Below are 20,534 nucleotides of genomic sequence, written 5' to 3'. Positions count from 1 at the left end.
TAGCTAACGGGGTTATGGAAATTATTAATTGGTTCACTTGAAAAACAAATTCAATAGTTCTGATTTGTTTATGTAATCATAGTTTGGTTTTATCTGTGAAAACCAAATACAACCTTAAGCTTTAATATGTAACCAACAGAGTACTTATTATACTAAAAGATGCCTTTAAAAAATTGTTTTATTCAACATAACTCTGCTTACAGAAATGTCCTCATGACGGTTAATAGAATGCAATTTACGTTTAATGTCTCCTATATAATTTGGACCCAAACACTTGGTACATGCAATCTGGTTTATTTTTTCATCGATCACAAATACAAATGTGTGAGATGATCCTCCCTCATATGCTACGAAAGCAGGTAGCAAGAATCAGAAGAAATTTACCTTTGGTTGGCTTCAGAAAAACACAGACTGCCCTGTACATGTTCTTAACAATCGACAGAGTGTCTGGGCCAGCTTACAAAGGTTAAATTACTAATAAAGGTGGGTTTGGAGAAGAGCCTACACGGCAACTGTAACGGCTCCCGTTAACAGTACGGATTCCGTTAATAGAGCATCTAAAGTCAACTAGGAAACTAGGCTGGAAATGTTGGGGGAAATGAGGAGTTAATGATGAGGACAAGCAAAGGAAATGTTCCAGAGCTGCTTGTGGTGATGACTGCGAAATATTAGTCATTTTATTGGGGGCTCATAAAAACCATATCACAATCCATACATACATCAATTGTATAAAGCACATTTGTACCCTCATCACTCTCAAAACATTTGCTCTCCTCATAAGCCCCTGGCATCAGCTCATTTTCCCCCTCCCTCCTTACTCCCTCCTCCCTCATGAACCCTTGATAATTTATACATTATTTTGTCATATCTTACACTGTCCAATGTCTCCCTTCACTCATTTTTCTGTTGTCCATCCCCCAGGGAGGAGGTTATATGTAGATCCTTGTAATCAGTTCCCCCTCTCTACCCCACCCTCCCTCCACTCTCCGGGTATCACCTCTCAGCACTGGTCCTGAAGTGATCAGTTCCTATCTGTACCAGTGTACATCCCCTGGTCTAGCCAGATTTGTAAAGTAGAATTGGGATCATGATAGTGGGGTGAGAGGAACTAAGTATGTTGTATGCTTCATCGTTGCTAGCACCAATTGGCTATCTCCTCCCCGAGACCCTTCCTTAAGGGGATGTCCAGTTGCCTATGATGGGCTTTGGGTCCCCACTGCACTCCCCCTCATTCACAATATGATTTTTTGTTCTTTGATGCTTGATACCTCATCCCCTTGACACCTCGTGATCACACAGGCTGGTGTGCTTCTTCCATGTGGGCTTTGTTGCTTCTCAGCTAGATGGCCGCTTGTTTACCTTCAAGCCTTTAAGACCCCTGATGCTATATCTTTTGATAGCTGGGCTCCATCACCTTTCTTGACCACATTTACTTATTCGCCTGCTTTGGCTTCAGTGATTGTGTCGGGAAGGTGAGCATCATGGAATGCCAGTTTAATAGAACAAAGTGTTGTTGCATTGAGGGAGTACTTGAGTGAAGGTCCAATGTCCATCTGCTATGTTAATACTAAATATAAATATATGCACATAAATCTATTTCCCCATCCTCATACATTTATGTCTTTATTTAGACCTCTATAAATGCCCTTTGCCTGGTAGCTCTTTCCTCTATTTCCTTTTACTTTCCTCTTCTCCCACTATTATGCTCAGCCTTCATTTGGGTTACATTTTTAACGTTTCATTGTATGGTATGCTGATTAGGTCAATAAAAATGTCAAAATGAAATTTAAAGATACCACCCCCCCCAGCAAAAAAAAAGAAAAAAGAACCAGAACTAAAGGATCAATTAACCATCCAAGAAAGCGCACAGGGTGGCTCAGGGGTTATGCATGTGGTTGCCAAGGGAAAGGGTGGATTCGAAGTGCCCACGCATGTGAGGGAGGACAGCCGGAGACCCTGTGAGGGCAGTTTTCCTGTTGTACTGGGCTGTAGGGGGCAGGAACGGCTCAACGGCAGTGCTTTGAAGTTATGTGGAAAGGACTGGCTCCAGGTGTGCCAAACCTCATGCCTCGCTCCCGATGGGCATGTGAAGGGACACTGCGGAGTCTCTGAGAGCAGGCCCTAAAAATGGCACAGCTTCTGCCTGATAGCCACTGTGTCTCCTGACACCTGCCCTGAGATTCCAGTCACCATATTGTAAGAAAGGCCGGGACATCGGAGAAGCCGTGTGAATTCTGCGGGACCCCCAGTGTACTACCACCAGTTGCCAGATCTGAGCCTTCAGAATTCCCAGAGCAGACACCACAGGCACAAAATGACATGGCATGGCCCAGACAGCACAGAAACATGGTTTCTCACAATCAGAAGACTGCTGTGTTAATTTACTTAGTTTTAGGGTAACTTTTCCTTCCTTTTGCAGTAATGGGTAATAGTACCTAGAACCCGAGTAAAAATGGCATGTTTTTTTCAAATGATTAAACTTTGTACAAATCAATTATACCCCTCATTTATTATGATTAGTGCCTCTAGCAAAATTAAACTTCACAAACTGAACTTTCCTAATTAGAAATCCTGAAGCCATTCCGATTCCATCTGAGTGCTTGGCTAAACGTTGTTACAGTATCTCTGGAAACGAGGTTAGGTAATCCACGCAAGAAGACAGAGACTGCTGGAGCTCATGGAGAGAACAAATCGTTCTGAAGAGCTTTCATTGTTTTCAGGGTTCTCCACTAAGAGTTCTCAATAATTACCAAATGCCAGATGAACACGAGGCCTCACATTCTTCCTCGTCATCCTGTTTGAACAGTTTGACATATAATCCACATGTCCTGAACTTTCAATGGTTTAACTATATTAGAGTTGTACATTCAGCACCAGAAGACATTTTACAATTTTTTTTCATTTTTGTTTCATTAGCTCATTCCCCAACCTCTCTCCTTATAACTGTAAGAAACTACTCGTGCAGTTGCTATCTCCTTGGATTTACCCATCCTGAATTTTATGTAAAAGAAATCATACCCCCCCCAAAATTCCTCAATCCAAAAGACAGCAGAGAATAATAAAAACTATAACAAGTAAATGGGTCAAAGGAGAAAATAAATGGTAAGATGTTAAATTTTAACCTAATTGTATCAGTAGTAATCCACTTCCCAATGCACGGTGTGAAAATAAGTTTATTCACATCCGTTGTTAATGGACTGAGTTCGTGGAAGCTTAATCCACATGGAGTCTTTGAAAATGGATTTTGAACTTTCATTGTCATCCATAGCCTTCTACAAACCAGGTGCTTCGAATTTAAGCTTTTAATACACACCCCCCACCACCATCTTCGATTTTGTTAATCCTATTAATCACACTGGCTGGTTTGCATCTTTCATGTGGACTTAACTGACACCTCACTTAAATGGCTCCTTGTTTTAAAACAAGCCTTTAGGCAACAAGCCCACATGAAAGAAGCACACTAGCCGGTGTGATCATGAGGTGTTATCGGGACCGGGTAACAGGCATCATCAAAAGATTCATAACAACTAACAAAAACACGTCCGTGAGAATGAGGGGGGTCGGAGCGGAGACCCAAAGCCCATCTGTAGACAATGGAACATCCCCACAGAGGGGTCGCAGGGAAGGGATGAGCCAACCAAGGTGTAGTAGAGCACCAACGGATCACCCAATATTCCTCTGGTTCCTTGAGGCCTCCTCACCCCCCACTATCATGACCCCAGTGCTGCCTCCCACTCTGGACAGGAGCATGTACACAGGTAGAGGCAAGAGATAAAGCTCACAACACACGGAACCCAGGAACAGGAATGGGAATAGAAATACCAAAAGGTAGTGGATGAAGGGGGAAGTGCAGAGTGGAGACCCAAAGCTCATTTGCTGGCCACTGGTGATCCCCTTGCAAAGGGATCTAGGGGAGATGAGTCAGTCAGGGTGTGATGTAGCACCGATGAATACAGCTTTCCACCAGATCCTGGATGCTTCCACCACCCCCTCTACACCCCCCCCCTGCCCACTATCACGATCCGAATTCTACCTTGCAAGTCTGGATAGAGCAGAGGTTGTACACTGGTGCAGATAAGAGCTGGAGGCACAGGGAATCCAGGGTGGATACCTTTCAGGACCAGGGGTGTGAGGGGCGATACTGGGAGGGTAGAGGGTGAATGGGTTGGAAAGGGGGAACTGATTACAAGGATCTACATGTGATCTCTTCCCTGGGGGATGGACAACAGAGAAGGGGGTGAAGGGAGACGTCGGATAGGGCAAAATGACAAAATAACATTTTATTAATTGTCAAGGGCTCACAAGGGAGGGGAAAAAGAGGACTTGATGCAGGGGGCTTAAGTGGAGAGCAAATGCTTTGAAAATGATTAGGGCGACTCTCAATGACTCACTCTCTCACACTCACTAACTCTCTCACTAACTCACTCACTCTCTCTCACTCACTCTCAAAAAAAAAAAGAAAATGATTAGGGCAGGGAATGTACAGATATGCTTTATATAATTGATGTATGTACATGTATGGATTGTGATAAGAGTTGTATGAGTCCCTAATAAAAGGTTTTAAAAGAAATGAAATGAAAGCTTAAAAAAAAAATACCAAAAGGGTAGGGGGATGTGGAGGAGAGGAAGGGAGTAAAGGGGCACCAATCGCAATGAATGGTACATAACCACACTCACACCACCTCCAGGGGGAAGAAGAGAAACCAGAGGGGAGGGGAGACAGCAGTTGGTGAGATATGAAAATAACAACCTATAATCTATCTATCAAGCGGTCATGAGGGTGGGAGGGGAAGGAGAACAAAGAGGAGCTGATCCCAAGGGCTCAATAGAAAGTAAATGTCTAGAAAAGAATGATGGCAATATATGTACTGATGTGTCTGATACAACTGATGTAAGAGCCCCCAATAAAATGATCTTTAAATAAATACTACAGCCTTGTTAAGACCCCAGATGCTGTTCTTTCTGACAGCCAGGCACCGCCGGGTTTCTTCACCAAGCTTTGCTTCTCTGACCCCTGCCTTCAATGACCACATCATGAAGTGTCCTCGTCTTTTACAAACAAATCCATTTTAACGCATGTTTATTTAGACATGTACAAATTGTTGAATGTGCTGTTGTGTATATTTCCAATATCAACCCCCAAAACACAAATTAGAAAATAAGTATCTTTATTTGGAAAACTGGTCAGTTGATGTCACGCAAATTCCTTGTACATAGGTTTACCTTTTCCTAATAAAAAGGGATGTTTCCTGATAGTTTTTCTCTGAAGGCGTCCTCGTCTTGCCCACTTCTGTATTCCCTGATGGAATGTCTTATATGAGACATGGCTTGACAAGTATTTATAAATATTTAGAAAGAAATGTCTATAAATTCGTTACCTAATTCTGATTTTCTTCACAGTTAGTCCAAGTTCACATTCCTATCTTTGAATCAGCGGTTACAGTAAAGATAAGAACACAATGTTCGCTCTACAGTAAGTGGTAACTTGCGCCACTCAAAACTGTACCTGAGCCTCTGAGATGGAAGCAAAACTGCTGTCACCCGGCATCTTGTTTGAGAAGGGCGCCCTCGGGGGTGTGCAGTGAGGTAGCCGGCTCACGTCCTCCGTCTCAGGACAGAGAGAATCTAATTCAGAAGGGCATTTCCAATCTGCTGCAGGCACTGATATGTAAGTCAGCATTATTTTTGAAAGAATAGAAAGACCATTCTACTTAAAACAGAAAAGAATAGCTATAGGAGTTTTACTTTACCCTACCACTGGTTAAAACAGAGCCCACGTTTTACTCACAGTGTACAATCTCTGTACTCTTTAGTAAGTCAAAATCCAAAGCATTTCTTTATAAAGATATCAACTGCCTTTAAGATTAAGCAATTAAATGTTTCTGTGATCCACATTCATATTCCATTGCTTTTTATAAATAAGATAGCCATACTTTCTCTAGTTTGTCAGAACAGCAAGATCTGAGTTATGGTGTCAGATTTCCTAATTAGTTGTAAAGCCTGATAGAAGCCATTTCAGATCTCTGCCTTTACCCAAATCAAAGAGGATCAGTAATACCTCTTTAAAAAAAAATTGTCTTTCATAGTAAACAGATAGATTTATATGAAAATATTTTGCTAGAGTTGCTAAACAGTCACAAATGATTCTCTAATATTTGGCTGACATTTTATAATTTAACCAAAATAAAGACTATATACTTTAAGAATTACAAAAATCTATAGTTATACAAGCTAAATTAAAATAGAAAAGCTGGTTACAGTAAGAAATCCACTTATCCATGGTATCATTTTATTACATGAAGAAATTATAATTATAAAAATAGGCTAGGTTTCATGAAAATATTCCTATTTATTGTGTCTTAGGAGTTCTTCTTGCTCATGTCAATGGACTGTCTGACGTCGGCCACAGATTCGGGGACTCGAACAGTCATGTTGTCCATGGACTTGGTCAGACAGATCTGGCAGCCCAACCTGGATCTGTACAAAAGGGGAGAAAAGGAAGGTTTCGTGTGAGGCGGGCAACAGTTACAAGGCAATGGAGCAGTTTAGGGCATTATTGTATTTTCTTACCAAAAGCAGTAGGGAATTTATTTCCTCTTATAGTTTACATTAAGTTGAAAGAGATATACTAAACTCTATCCACTATATAAAATAAAAAACCTGGCATGCCAAAGTTTCATCTTAGCCTTTAGGTTCTATCATCTACTAATCTTCTCATCAGAATTACAACTCTTTCTGTGAAATAGTTGACAAGCAGTGAAAATAATCAAAAGATACAACAGCGGAGAAAAAAAACTGAGGTTAACATAGCCAAAAATACAAAGAGTGAATCAATTTCCAGATAATTAATACCACGCAGATTTGTAAAAATGAAAAGACAAGACATATAGACTGGGAGAAAATACTCATGTGATAAAGGTCTTCTATCCAAAACTTAACAAGAAACTCCAGTGAGCTGAAAACTTATGCCCACACGAACATTTGTGAGCAAATGTTTCATTATTATCATGAAAGGGATAGAGGCCAGTGTACGTATGTTAAGTATTAAGATAGCAGATGGACTTTGGGCCTCTAGTCATGGCCTCCCTTAACACAAGAGCACTTTGTTCTGATAACCTGGCACACTTGATGCTCACCTTTCTGTCACAATCACTGAAGAAAAAATGGTGCATAAGCAAATGTGGTGAAGAGAGTGGATGTTGGTTGGCTATCAAAAGATAAAGCATCTGGGGTCTTAAAGGTTTGAAGTCAAACAAGTCCACAAGGCAGAAGCACAGCAGCCTGTGTGATCATGAGGTGTCGACAGAATAAGGCAACAACTATTATCGATGCAAAAGAGATGGGTTGGAGTGGAAACCCAAAGCCCATCTGTAGATAATTGGTATCCCCCACAAAAGTGATACAGGAAGGAATGATTCAACCAAGGTGTAGTATGGTACCTACAAATCACACATTATTCCTCTAGTTCCTGAATATATCCTCCCCACCACTACCATGACCCAGTTCTACCTTACAAATCTGTCTAGATAGGAAAACACACATTGGTACAGATAAGAGCTCTCAACACAGGCAATTCAGGAAAAATAACCCCTTCAGGAACAGTAATGGGAGTAGCGATATCATGAGGGTAGGGGGCTGGTCAGGGAGGTGAGAAAGGGGAAACCCACTCCAAGACTGGATCTATAGCCCCCCCAGCCCCTAAAAGGGGACAAATAACACATGTGGGTGAAGGGAGACAATGGACAGTGTAAGATACGAAATAACAATATATAATTGATCAAAGGTACACAAAGGTAGGAGGGTGGGGGAGTGAAGGGAAAAAAGAGAAGCTTATACCAAGGGCTCAAGTAGAAAATGTTTTGGAAATTATGATGGCAACATATGTACAAATATACTTGATACAATTGATCTATGGAATGTTATAAGAGCTACAAGAGCCCTAATAAAACAAATCTTTTAAAGGTTTCGTTATTATACTTGGAAGCAACGAAGATGTCCTTCAATAGGATGAGTGGATAAGCAAACAGTGGTACATCGGGCAATGGACTAGTATACAGTGATATCTCAAAATGAGCTCTCGAGCTACGGGCATCTCAAGTACATATTGCTAAGGGAAACGAGCCAGTCTAACTGCCCGACATTCTGGCAAAATAGACAGTGTAGAGGCAATGTAAAAATCAGTGGTGCTCACGGTATTTTCAAGGCAATGAAACTATTCTATCAACTTCCTTAACAATAATGTATCAATATTAGTTCATCAGAGAAACTGCTGTTACACTGGGGGGCCGCAGACAGAGGGGTGTCGGGGTCAGTGCTAGGTGGTACATGAGAACTCTGCACATTCTGGAATTTTTTTGGTGTTTTATAAACTGCTCTTTTTTATAAACTGCTCTTTTTTAAAACCATGCATACATGAACTCTTTGAAAACACAAATTTGAAGTACAAAAGAAAAATACCACAAATCGCCCATTTAAAGATATATATATTTAAGTTACTCTCAATTAATATGGCCCTTCCGGACATAATCCTATGTGAATATAATAACTCTGGATTTCATAGCCCTGTCTGTGGCTGATGGCAGAGGATGAGGTTAGGTGGCGACTTCAGGAGAAGGTGTAGGTGGACCCACTCTGTCTACCGCTGAGCTCGGTCCGGTGACTTAGAGTGGGTGTAAGGATGACGCGCTGCAGCTAAAAGGAGGAAACGTCTTTCTGGAGGGCCTGGGGAAAGCCTGGCTGGTTAAGATTAGTGGGAGGCCAATGGCCACTGGAGGCATCATTCCAGAAGCCCCAAGTCAAAGATGTACAAATAAGACACGATCCGGGGGCGGAGACTAGATGGCTATGTTTGGGTACAATGTGACTGCACCATGTAACTCCGGCAAAGCCACCTTTCCCTGCCTGCATCTGGGAAGAAGGTGGGGGGTGCAGGGAGAGGTAGTGACAGGATTCACCTGTGGGGAACCGTGAACGGGCTTCCCTGCAATGCTTCCCTGCTGCGTATAAATTGAGCTCGCAGAGAAGCAGAGGCTGTGGGCTCATCCCTGCCAAGAGTGGAGCAAGTCCTCTGGTTGACCCTGCCTGACCTTGGAATTTTGGATTGATCTGTGCCCATTGCCGACAATGAGGCACTTCCTTGAATGTTCATGAGTTCTGCGGGCACTGCAGGGATTCCCAGGACCCAGAAAGGGAATAACTCCCAGTAGGAGGGGGGGGGGGGGAATGGAGCAAGAGCTGGACTTTGGGTGTTTTTTTCAATCTCTAACTGCTTGCGACTAGTTTGGTAATATTTCTTACAAAATAAACTATTACCACAGCATTTGCTCCATAATCACATCATCAAAATCATGATGCGTTTGAAAATAGATGGTATCTCATAATCACTGCTATACTGTGGGTCTGAGAAAAAGCATTCATCTACTTCTTGCCGGGGGAACGGTGTTTATAACAGACTTTGAGGGCTGAGTAGTATTTGACATCTAATAGAATAGGAGAAACAATTTAGGCAAAGGTTACGTAACGCACACACACAAAAAATGTGCTTTTGGCTGCTGTATAATATAGGACAAGAAAAGGGTCAGGGATGAGTTGAAAAGTGGCCAGGCCACACACAGCTTCGAACACCAATTAAATAGTTTGGGCTTTAATTGGGGTCTTTGGGAAGTTTTGAAGTCAAGAAGCAAACAACCATAGGAATTACTGACTGAGAGAAAAATCCCATTCCACCAAGAATTCCTTGTTTGTTTGCTTTAAGAATAATCATCAGAAACAGACCTCACAATTCTGCATTCTGTTTTATCTCCAAGACAGAAAACATAATGAGACAATTTGGACAAATTCATTTGGACTTCAGTGACCCCCTAGCCAGGCTGTTGGTTAGACTTGAGCTTCCTCTAAAGAGAAGTAGGCCAGCGCTGGTCTTAGAAACTGACATCTAGTACAGGCAACAGAGGTGGAGACACTCCTCAGGGAGAGCAGGTGCAGCACAGCACAGGGAGCCACAGGAGAGTCACAGTGGGCCATGGGAAAACAGGGAGGGAGCCACCAGGCGTTCTTGTTTGAAGCTACGCAGTGCCGCTCTGGCTGTGGTCTCCCTTTCCTGCTTCCTCTTCCTCACGGAAGCCCTCTGGCTCTAGGGTCCGCCCAGGAGAACCATGACTCTGAGGATGGCATGGGACTGGGCAGGGCTCTGTTGTTTACACAGCGTGGTTCTGAATCAGAACCAATTCTGTGTCACCTAACAATAACAATATATGTACACGCACACCCCAGTGACCTCAATATTTTTGCGAGGATTAGTTCATGTAATGTATCTACCAAGATCTGGTGACACAGTATACATGAAGTATTACCCATAAAGTAATTCTTATTATCCCTGGTGACCTTAAAGGGCAGGGTAGAACTGCTGCAGGAAGTTTCTGGGACTGTAATTTTTTATGGGAATAGAAAGCCTCAACTTTCTCCCTCAGTACAGCTGGTGGTTTCGAAGTACTGACTTCAGGGTTTGCAGCCAAGCATGAGCTGTAATTGACTTAAGGGCAGTGAGTTCGTTTTTTATTACTATTACTACAATTACTTTTATTTTTATCAGGTATACTACTTTTCCTTTGAACGTCTATTAACCAGTTACCTTTTTTACTGCAACAAAAACTAAATTATTAAAAATGAAGTAAATAAATCTTGCCACTTTTAAGTCATACCAAACCCCACCCTCCCCGCCATCAGGTCAATGCTGACTCACTGTAACTCCTGAGGGTTTCTGAGACTGAAACTTTTTACGCCAGTGGGAAACCCAGCCTTTCTCCCTCGGTGCTGCTGGCGATATTGAACTGCCGACCATGAGGATCGCAGTCCAACGTGTGATCACTAGACCACCAGGGCTTCTTTTAAGAGTAATACTACGTATTATTTAATAACCCGATTACCTTAACATACTTTTATAAATGTAACTATTCATTTGGACATAGCACTATTATATAAGGTTTCTTTAAGGATCCCTGGTAGTATGGATGAGGCGCTGAACTGCTAAACACACGGTCAGCAGTTCAAGCCCACCAGTTGTTCCATAGGTGAAAGACGAAGCTGCTCCTGTGAAGATTCGCAGCCTTGGAAACCCTACACAGGGTCCTGATGAATCAGAATTGACTCAGTGATAGGTCTGGTTTTGTTTCTGATATCAAGTAGGTAAAACTTTCTTCTCTAATAAATTTTGTCAATATCATATCTGTCCCTGAAGAATAAAATGCCAGTAAAAGCATTAAAATTTCCACAACCCAATAAATACAAATTTGTAGATATCTTTTATTAACCAATGTGGTACTAATTTATAGAGTTAAAAACAAGCAAAATACGATGTTCTAAGATCTAAAGTTTATACTTCTAATAATTCCAAGTAATTTTTTACTTTTGTAAAAAGTTTCACAAAAGACTCAATTGTACAAAGATAAAGAAGAGGAACTCAGATGAAGCACGAAATAAAGAAAAAAGCTATCGCTACTGAAAATGTGTAAAAGCTAAAAAAAAAACATAAACAAGACTACTTTACTCACAACTCCTGTCTTGGGAGACACGAAGGAGCAAAGCTGCTGTCTTCGCAGATTACTCGCACCACTGACTTAGTCCTAAAGTCTTACCGATCTGTCAGTCCATAGGCCAGATCAAGCATGTCGTTCTCTTCATCAGTGACTGTGTCTAACTTCTCATATATGTGATCTTCAAAGATGAGGTGGCAGGTCGAGCAAGCCAGAGTTCCCTCACAAGCACCTACAAAAGCAACAGGCGATGAACACGCTCCCTTAGACACTAGACACCATTCAAGCAGCAGCTGGTACTTCTAAATTTTAGCACTCTCGGAGAACTGCCTTTATTTCTAACGAGCAATGAGGATAAGAGATGAGAGCCATGCATTGCTTGCAAGCACTTCTGACATGATCAAAAGCCTTTACTGATTCTTATATGCAGGCCCAAAGTAGAACAGTTAAAAACTTAGTAATTTCTATTGAACCTATGGAAGCTACTTACCTTTTCCCAAAGAGTTCAACACAACTTATGAAGCTATAGTATAGACGCCAAAAAACTTACTGGCATTGAGTTGATGGCCACTTAACACAAGCCAATCGTACAGAATAGAGCTGTCCCCGTGTGGGTTTCTGAGGCGCTTTATGGGAACAGAAGCCTCATCTCTCTCCCTCGGAGTGGCCGATGATTTCAAACTGCTGACCTTGCCATTAGCAGCCTAATGCATCGCCACGACACCACCGGGGCTCCTCTTTGGTGTATGAGGGAAACTAAAAAGCAATCGGATCTACTTCTAAATAAAGTCTCCCTCTCAAACTCTGCTCAACCATGCTACTTAAAGCTCCGTGCCTTTTGATAAGAATATTCTTCCTGCCGTGTCTGTAAGACGTTCCTTTAACAGTTATAGAGTGAGTGTCTGTCTCATGGCAGCCCACACTGTGAAAAGAGCACTGGAAAGTCCTGAAGAGCAACCACGCCATGATGGAATCTGCTCTGTAACTGGGCTTTCCCGGTGGTGCCTGGCCTCTGCTTAAAAGCTTCCTGACAAAGAGATCACCACTGCACAGCCAGCCAAGACACTTGATAAATCCACAGAGAGCTCCTACTGTACTGTGTGAAGGAGCCCTGGTAAAGTTGGGCTGCTAAACTACAAGGGCTGCAGTTCAAAACCACCAGCCAAAGGCAAAAAGACGAAGCCTTCTACTCGAGTAAAGAGTTAGTCTCAGGCATTCACAGGAGCAGTTCTATTCTGTCTTACAAGGGAGGCTGAGTCAGAATTTGGCAGTGCGTTTGGTTTTTTCGTTGCTGTGTAATGTTCACTTAAGAAAGCACGCCTATTCCATGAAAGCAAATTATTTTCTATATAATAACCTTTCTTATATTTGAGAATCTCAAGGCTGAGCACACCCCCCCACTGCCTTCAGATTAAAAATTTCCTTACATAACAGAGTTGTAAATTCCTTCCCCTCAGTCTAGTGGGCTTTAACATACGATGCCCAAAAAATCAATTACTATTCCAGAGGGAATCTAACGACACAGAATGTTACAGAACTAGCAACCAATCATGTTCTAGGTGAAATTCTACTTTGAAAAGTTATGAGGGGACTTCAAAAAATTCATGGGAAAATTCCACTATCGTTTAGTTTCTTTTTTTTTCATGAACTTTTTTCTTTTTTTCCCCCCTCCCATGAACTGTTTTCAAAGCCATTATATAACTTTAAAGACTGTAGGATCATAGGAATGACCTCACTTTTATTTAGATTCTCTTTTTGGACAATAAACACTATATAAAGCACCTAACTACTACTACTAACTGGTAACTTTAATTTTCTACTGAACGGATCTTTTTTAACAACAGTGCTCCTTGTCTCATAACTTAAACAATTCACTCCTACTTTATCATGAAATAAACATTGAGAAGGAAAGCAGAATTTTCCTTCAAAGAGGCAGTAAGTAATGAGAGTAGAGAGAGGAAATATAGTAGAGTCCAAAATAAATAAATTTAAAAACCTCACGGTCATCGAAGAAATAAAATCTCTGGAGCCAGACTCCCAGGTCTCAGCTCCCTGCTCTGCTTTATACTGTGAGATAACACACCACGTCATCCTCCATGCCTCATTGTCCTCATCTGTGAGACCAGGGTGGGGACTGCACCAAGCTCTGTGGCAACTGTAAGAATTTTGATGTATTTAACATGTGTGATATGTGTACTTTCAAACATGGATGGTAGATAAGAACTTACGCACATTGGCAATTTTTGTTTAGCATTTGGTAGTTGTGTTAGTCTGGGTAGACTAGAGAAACAAATCCATGGACACATACATGTGTATAAGAAAGAGATTTATATATAAGAGCAATTGACTTGAGAAAACATCCCAGGCCAGTCCAGATCAAGTCCATAAGTCCGATATTAGCCCCTATGTCCGATACCAATCTATAAAGTCCTCTCCAGACTCACTGAACACATGCAATGACGCCGAATGCAGAAGATCACAGGCCAGTGGGTAGAAAGTCTTTGGATCCAGTGGCAATGAAAACATCTCAGTGCCGGCAGGTGTCTTGCATGGTTTCTCCAGCACCCAGGGCTGCATCAGGGTGGGTCCATGTATCTTGTCAGCTGCTATGTCTCCCAGGGTGTGAAGGAGAGAGCCTCCCATCTCCAAGGAGGAAATACTAGAATTCCCAGACTCCTTAGGAGAAGGCTATGCCCACACAGAGGCCTCCTTAGCTATGACCTGAGTGACAGGCTAGACTCCACCCCTACAAGCTTAATCCTTAAATTGACAATTATATAACTACACAGTAGTTACATTTTAAAGTAACTGAACTGTCTTTTTAAACCTATGAGGAATCAAACCTAAGAAGGTAAATCAATGAACCAAAGTCCTAACTATAGTCACATACAAGTTAGGAGTAGAGTCAAGTTTCACAATGCTGAAGAATTCTGCCTACTCACACTTTACCTATTTAAAAAATAAACACAAATCCCAATTGGTTTAAAGTGGCTTAGTTTTCTGTTTTGTATAAATCTGAAATATTTCACACAAAAAGTAAGCAAATGTACTTTACTTAAATAGGGGAAGCAGGCTGTTTAAGAACACAAAAATCGGAAGTGGCCCACACCCGCAGTACGATGAGGCTATGTAACAAACATCACCTTGGGGCTGGGGTGCTGAGTGAGATACAAGCCAGGCCTGCTCCATTCCAGGCACAGCTCACAGGTCTGTCTTCCTCCCCCCTCCCCTCTGCAGAGGAGAGGCTGAGCAGGTGTAGGCTTTATGGTCCTACTTGGCTCTCGTATGGTATAGTCCCATCAGGAGGACTGCTCGCTGTCGCTGTCTGATGTCCTCTGGCTGTCTCTGACTCACAATGGCCTTACATACGCCGGGCAGACTGAACACTGCCCCTTACAATGATCCCAATTGAGTCCACATTACAGCCAGTGGGTCACTCCATCTTGTCGTGTCCACCAGTCTTGTTCACGAGTGATCAACCTATGTCTGTATTTTCATTTTTCTCTCCACAATACCCAATCCAGACCAACTCCACACCTGAATGACAAATGCGGCACAAAAACCAGATACTCTAGGATAAAAATCAGAAAAATCTAGCCTCCTCCGTTTTAAAATTCTAAGTCAAACAATCCTTACCATAAAACTCCAAATAGCCTTTCCTAATTTAGAGGCCTACATTGCCCATTAGCTGTTCATGATTCAACACATGCTGAGGATCAGACCGTATGCTGTGGGGAAGGGAAGCTGCAAAGAAACCAAGCTCACGCTCTACTGCAGATCAGTCCAGGGGGGCAGCAAAGGCAAGGAGGTGACTGGAGAGCTAGACAGGAAGGAACACGGCGCGCGTCGGGACGCGTCCTGTAAGTTCGCTGTGCCTCAACTTGTTTCCCACCCACTGAGTGGGTCACTCGGACGCTCAGGTTAGGAACTGCCCTTCCCAGTGGGTCACCACAGAGATGACACAGCCACCTGTCATGACACCCCTCCCTCCCGAGAATCCAGTTACAGGTTATGGGCAGCTGAAAAGACTACCAGAAAAGTGACATGGCGTGGCATATTTAATGTTGGACAGCCCTGATTGTGGGTCTGTATAAAAAAATGGATTTGAGATCAATAAAACAGAAGGAAATATCAAGAAATTTCAGCAAGGGGGTGGGGGCAGGGTTAGTGAAAGGTAAGAAGCAGAATGGGCTCCAAGAGGCAGAACCAGAAAAGTAAATGTCAGCAGCACCGGGGAAGAAGAGTCCGCACAATGTGGTCGCGATCCTCTGGGAAAGGAGGAAAGGATTCCTGAAAAGAGTGGGCAGTTCCTTTTGTGCCCTTGTGAGCCCCTTGTGAGCCCGAAGGAAGCCTTAGTACTAATGAGCAACAGGAAATGCTTCCAGTTCCCCCACTCCCTTGCCCCCAGGGAACTCTCTCTCACCTTTAAGTTAAAAAAAAAAAATCTTTTTATTACAGGCTCATACAACACTTACCACAATCCATCCATCCATCCATCGTGTCAAGCACAGTTGTACGTTTGTGGTCCTCATCATTCTCAAAACATTTGCTTTCCTTTAACTTGAGCCCTTGGTATCAGCTCATTTTCCCCCTCCCTTCCTGCTCCTCCCTCCCTCACGAATCCTTGATAATTTATAAATTATTATTATTTTGTCATGTCTTACACTGTCCGATGTCTCCCTTCACTCACTTTTCTGTCGTTCGTCCCCAGGGAGGAGGTTATATGTAGATCCTTGTAATCGGTTCCCCTTTTCCACCCCACCTTCCTGCCACCCTCCGGGTATCGCCACTCACCACTGGTGCTGAGGGGTTCTTGAAAAGGTCTTCATTTCACTCTCTAGTCCAGTGGTCCTCAACCTTCCGGATGCCGCAACCCTTTAGCACAGTTCCTCGTGTGGCAGTGAACCCCCAACCATACAATTATTTGCGTTGCTACTTCATAACTGTCATGTTGCTACTGTTAGGAATCCGGCGACTCTGTGAGAGGTCGTTCGACTCAAAGGGGTCACCACCACACAGGTGGAGAACCACTGCAAGTCTAACCACTTTCTCTGTTCTTCGTAGGTCCTGGCCATCGTCTCCGCATCATGCTTCACTGGCCACGCTTAAGAGAGCATTCTACTACGAATTCGACACACGTTGAGTTACACAAAAGATCAGCTTTTGATGCTGCACGCTCCTTTGTACCATACATTCTAGTCCCTATTTCTTCTTCATCTAAATGCACCATAGCCGTCATCTCACGCTACTGCATGGCCTCTCGCTAATTTTTAATGGTCATACTGTTTTACAACAAATATTACTTTTTAAAAAAAATCTGTACGAGTTTTTAAGACTTTACAAGACTCAGTGGATACCGATTAAAAAAATTAAACCCTACAAACTCTGTAAGAAGGCAATCTGAGCTGTTTTATAACATTTCTTACTTTAAGATTGTTAACCTGTATGCTTTATGAAAAACTTCTAGAAAATGGTGAAGACATATTTGAAAATGGTATTTAAGGAAGAGGTTGATTTTAAAATTTGAAGAGGGAGGGACAAGCGGGAAGGGATGGGAAAAAATGAGGAGCTGATACCAGGGCTCAAATAGAAGCAAATGTTTAGAGAATGATGATGGCAACAAATGTACAATGGATGGATGTATAGATTGTGGTAAGAGTGGTATGAGGTCCCAATAAAATGACTAAATTTTTAAAAACTGAAGAAAAGGGGGGTCAGGTCTAAAGAGATAGCCTAAAGAGGCTACTGCACAGGGGAAATAAGTTGCTCCATTTTGTTTTCTCTCCTAAGAACTGTTGGCTTTACGAGGCTCTCTTCAAATGCACTGAGGTCTCCTGATCTTACAATCAGAAGCAGTCTGCATTGAATGCACACCTGACTTGTCTTTCTTGATGTACAGTTCTAGAATTTTAAATGAACAGATTTATGTAATTGCCACTGAAACAGGACACTGGACAGTTCCATCCTCACTCAACAGCCCCCACGCCAAATTCCTCGTGTCACACATTCCCTTCTCCATCACTAACCCCCAGTGGCTCACCTGTTCATCACTATGGGTTTATCTTTTCCAGAATGTCCTATAATGACTTCTTTCACAAAGCGTAAGGGCCTCCGAGATTCACCCACGTTGTTGCCTAGTGTACGATACACCTGCTCACTTCTCCAGTAGGTGCACAGTGGTTTCCATCTTGGTTTGAACGTGCCTTTCCCCAAGGATTACAGACGCGGGCACGGCTCCATGTGCTTATCTGTCAGTTTGATGTGCTATTTAGGGAAGGGTCTATGTCTTTTGCCCACTTTTAAATGAGCCGGTTTGGTCTTTTTGCTGTAGGTCCTGGAGAGTTCTCTGCACACTCGGACGAACACGTCCTTTGATGGCTATGTGGTTTACACGTATTCTCTCCCACCTGTCGCGCGTCTTTACATCGTGACAGTGGCAAAGCAACCTTCTTTATTGTGATGAGGGTCAACCTATAAATGCTTTATCTTATTGAGTGGCTTGGAAGGCAAGTCAGATCTGGAGTCTTAAAAAATGTTGTGAGGATTGTAATTCCTTTGCTTTTAGAATCAGCTTGTCTGTATCAATGTAGAAAAACAAAAAACTGCTGGCATGTTACAGGAATTAAGTGCAACAGTTCATCTGGGTGGCAGGCACTTTCGCCATGCTGAATCTCCCCGTCCATAAGCACTGCATGTGTCTCTACTACATAGGTCTTTGAAGTCTTCTGTATTCTTTAAGATATCGATCCTGTCCTTATTTATTGTGCTTGGCTCTAGTATGTTAGTTGGGGGTGGGGGAAGGCTCCCAATTATTCTTTGCCAATATAGAAAAATACAATTTACTTTTGTGTGGATCTTAAATTATACCATCTTCATTTATAAAAATTGGGGAACAAAACCTATTCATAAAGTGGGGGTGCTTATTGGTTTTTCCGTGCTTATGACATACATACTTAAGGGGCAGTGAGTTATGTAATCTGGCTCTGCTGACCTTTCTCTGCAGGGGTCTGGTAAACAGGAGGGGGAAGATACGGATAACATTCACCTGTGACTAACTGTGACTAGGATGGCATCACATGTGCATAAAATGAGCTCTCTGAGGAGCAGGAAGAAGGAATCTCCTTGTCAGCAAGGGCCAGGAGTGGAGCCCGTCCTCTCGACTGAGATCGCTACACAGTGAACCTCCTGGATCCAGATGACAGCTGTACCATCAGAGAGCAGCAGCAGACCCAGGAGCCAGGGCATGGAGCAGAGTGATGGACTTCCCACCCCCCAGAACAAGTACCGGGCTTATGGGGAAGAGGCTGGCTTGCAGAGGGGAGTACCTCTTGGCGCTTACTCCGGGAGGCTGGGCTTGCCAGCCCATGGCCGTGGAGCCCAGTGTCTTCAGGGTGAAGCTTACTGGAGGGGGGTGCCTCTGGACACTGGATTTAGGGAGCTGTGTTTGCTGAGCTTAGCTGAATGCCTTCAGGTGGAGTCTTACAGCAGAGTGGTGTGCTCCTTCGGGCATTTGCTAGCAGACCTGAAACTTTGTAGCATGTCCTGAGTATTTCTCACTGGCATCGCATATTGGCATACCTTACTTAAAATACTGGGGTGTTTGGGGTTGTTTTTTAATGAGTTTCATGTGTTGAGTTTCTGTGTAGCCATTGCAATGGGAGATTAAATAGAGTGGTAAATTATAGAACATGAATTAGGGCTGAGCAACTGGAGTCTGGAATGGGATTCACTGTGATGGCTCCAAACTCAGGATGGTTCTTTTGGTGTTTTGTTTTTTTAAGAGATGGAGTAAAAATGCACGAGAAGTAAAGGATTTGTCTCCTAGAATGGCTATTTTGGTTCCTGTTACATATAATGACAGCTGCAGCTGATCAGAGAACAGCTGCTTCCAGAGTGGCAGAGAAGGGATTATTGCATTTGAGTATTAAAAAGGTTAAGGGTTATGTGTCTATTTGACTTCACAATTGATACTCAATATTTCTACCTGGTATAGTACTACAAGAAATGAATTAGGGTTACATGATATCCATCATGATTATAAGGGCTTATAAATCCATCTGCAGCCTGTATTGGATTAGACATGATAGAAGGGGAGTTAAGAATTACCAGGGGGTGGTGGGGGGGGGGAGTGTCAGGCTTTTTTTGTTTGAAGCCAAAGTAAGGGGCTTAGAAAATCTGAGCCCCACCCAGCACTGCTGGGGGAACGGGCGTTCTACATCTGCAGAGAAGACTGCCCTGGAAATTTTGAGCAAGCAGTTTGCCGTTAGATGCATCGAAGCCAGAAAGTCTTATGCCCAACAAAACAGCCCCCCTTCTAGGACTGGAAGTGGAAAGGAGCCAGTGAACTGGGTGTGCTCGTTTGACAACCACCTGGATCCCCTTCCTGAGTGGAAGTGGGGCAGCAGTTCTACTGTCATCTGGTAGGGTTGTCATGGGTCAGAATCAACTCAACACACAGTACAATGCTCTCTATAAAGGGATAGAATTATAATTCATAAGTGTCTTCAGCCCCAGTGCAATATTGGTGGCAGTTTCCAGGGTCTTTATAAGTGGTTGGTTGTAAAAAGGAATCGGAAAAATAAGGTAAATATGTAACTACCATTTACATATATGGATACACGCATATATAGGTCCATGTAAACAAAGTGATCACATATTTGCAAATATAAAGTGATCATACTTTGGGGGTATAATATAGATTTTGAAATTTATAAGTCATAATACAGTAATTGGTCTCTTAAATTGATGGGAATGTTCACACCAAAATATACATGACCTGAACAAGTTCTGCTGGTATCATTTAGTGACGCGGAATATGTTCTTTAAAGTATATGACCTTTCTCAACCTCCTTTTCTGAGTTGTTTCTCTCCGGTGGATTACATTCACTGCCTCTCAGGGTTATCGTCGGGAGTAAATTGCCTTTGTCAATCTGAATCCACAGTCTTTAAGAGCAGGCAGCTCAAGGCAAGTATTTTTTGTTAGTTAACCTAAACGACAGCTTG

At 42.6% G+C, this 20,534-nt stretch overlaps 1 protein-coding gene across 1 annotated transcript in view; it reads right to left on the bottom strand.

Annotated features, from left to right (window-relative positions):
* Window positions 1-5,151: 5,151 nt before the first annotated feature.
* The window catches only part of FDX1 (ferredoxin 1), a 30,672-nt gene continuing 15,289 nt past the window's right edge, over window positions 5,152-20,534 (bottom strand). The window contains exons 3-4 of the mRNA XM_075546566.1: window positions 11,634-11,763; window positions 5,152-6,477 (exon numbers count right to left, since the gene is read on the bottom strand). Coding sequence (XP_075402681.1) covers window positions 6,360-6,477; window positions 11,634-11,763 — 248 coding nt within the window. The 3' untranslated portion in view covers window positions 5,152-6,359. The remainder of the gene's footprint in view (window positions 6,478-11,633; window positions 11,764-20,534) is intronic.

The sequence above is a fragment of the Tenrec ecaudatus genome, chromosome 4 (genome assembly GCF_050624435.1).
Source record: "Tenrec ecaudatus isolate mTenEca1 chromosome 4, mTenEca1.hap1, whole genome shotgun sequence".
Lineage (NCBI taxonomy): Eukaryota > Metazoa > Chordata > Mammalia > Afrosoricida > Tenrecidae > Tenrec > Tenrec ecaudatus.
Note: the sequence above shows the minus strand (reverse complement) of the source record. Positions and strands in the feature narration are given on the sequence as shown.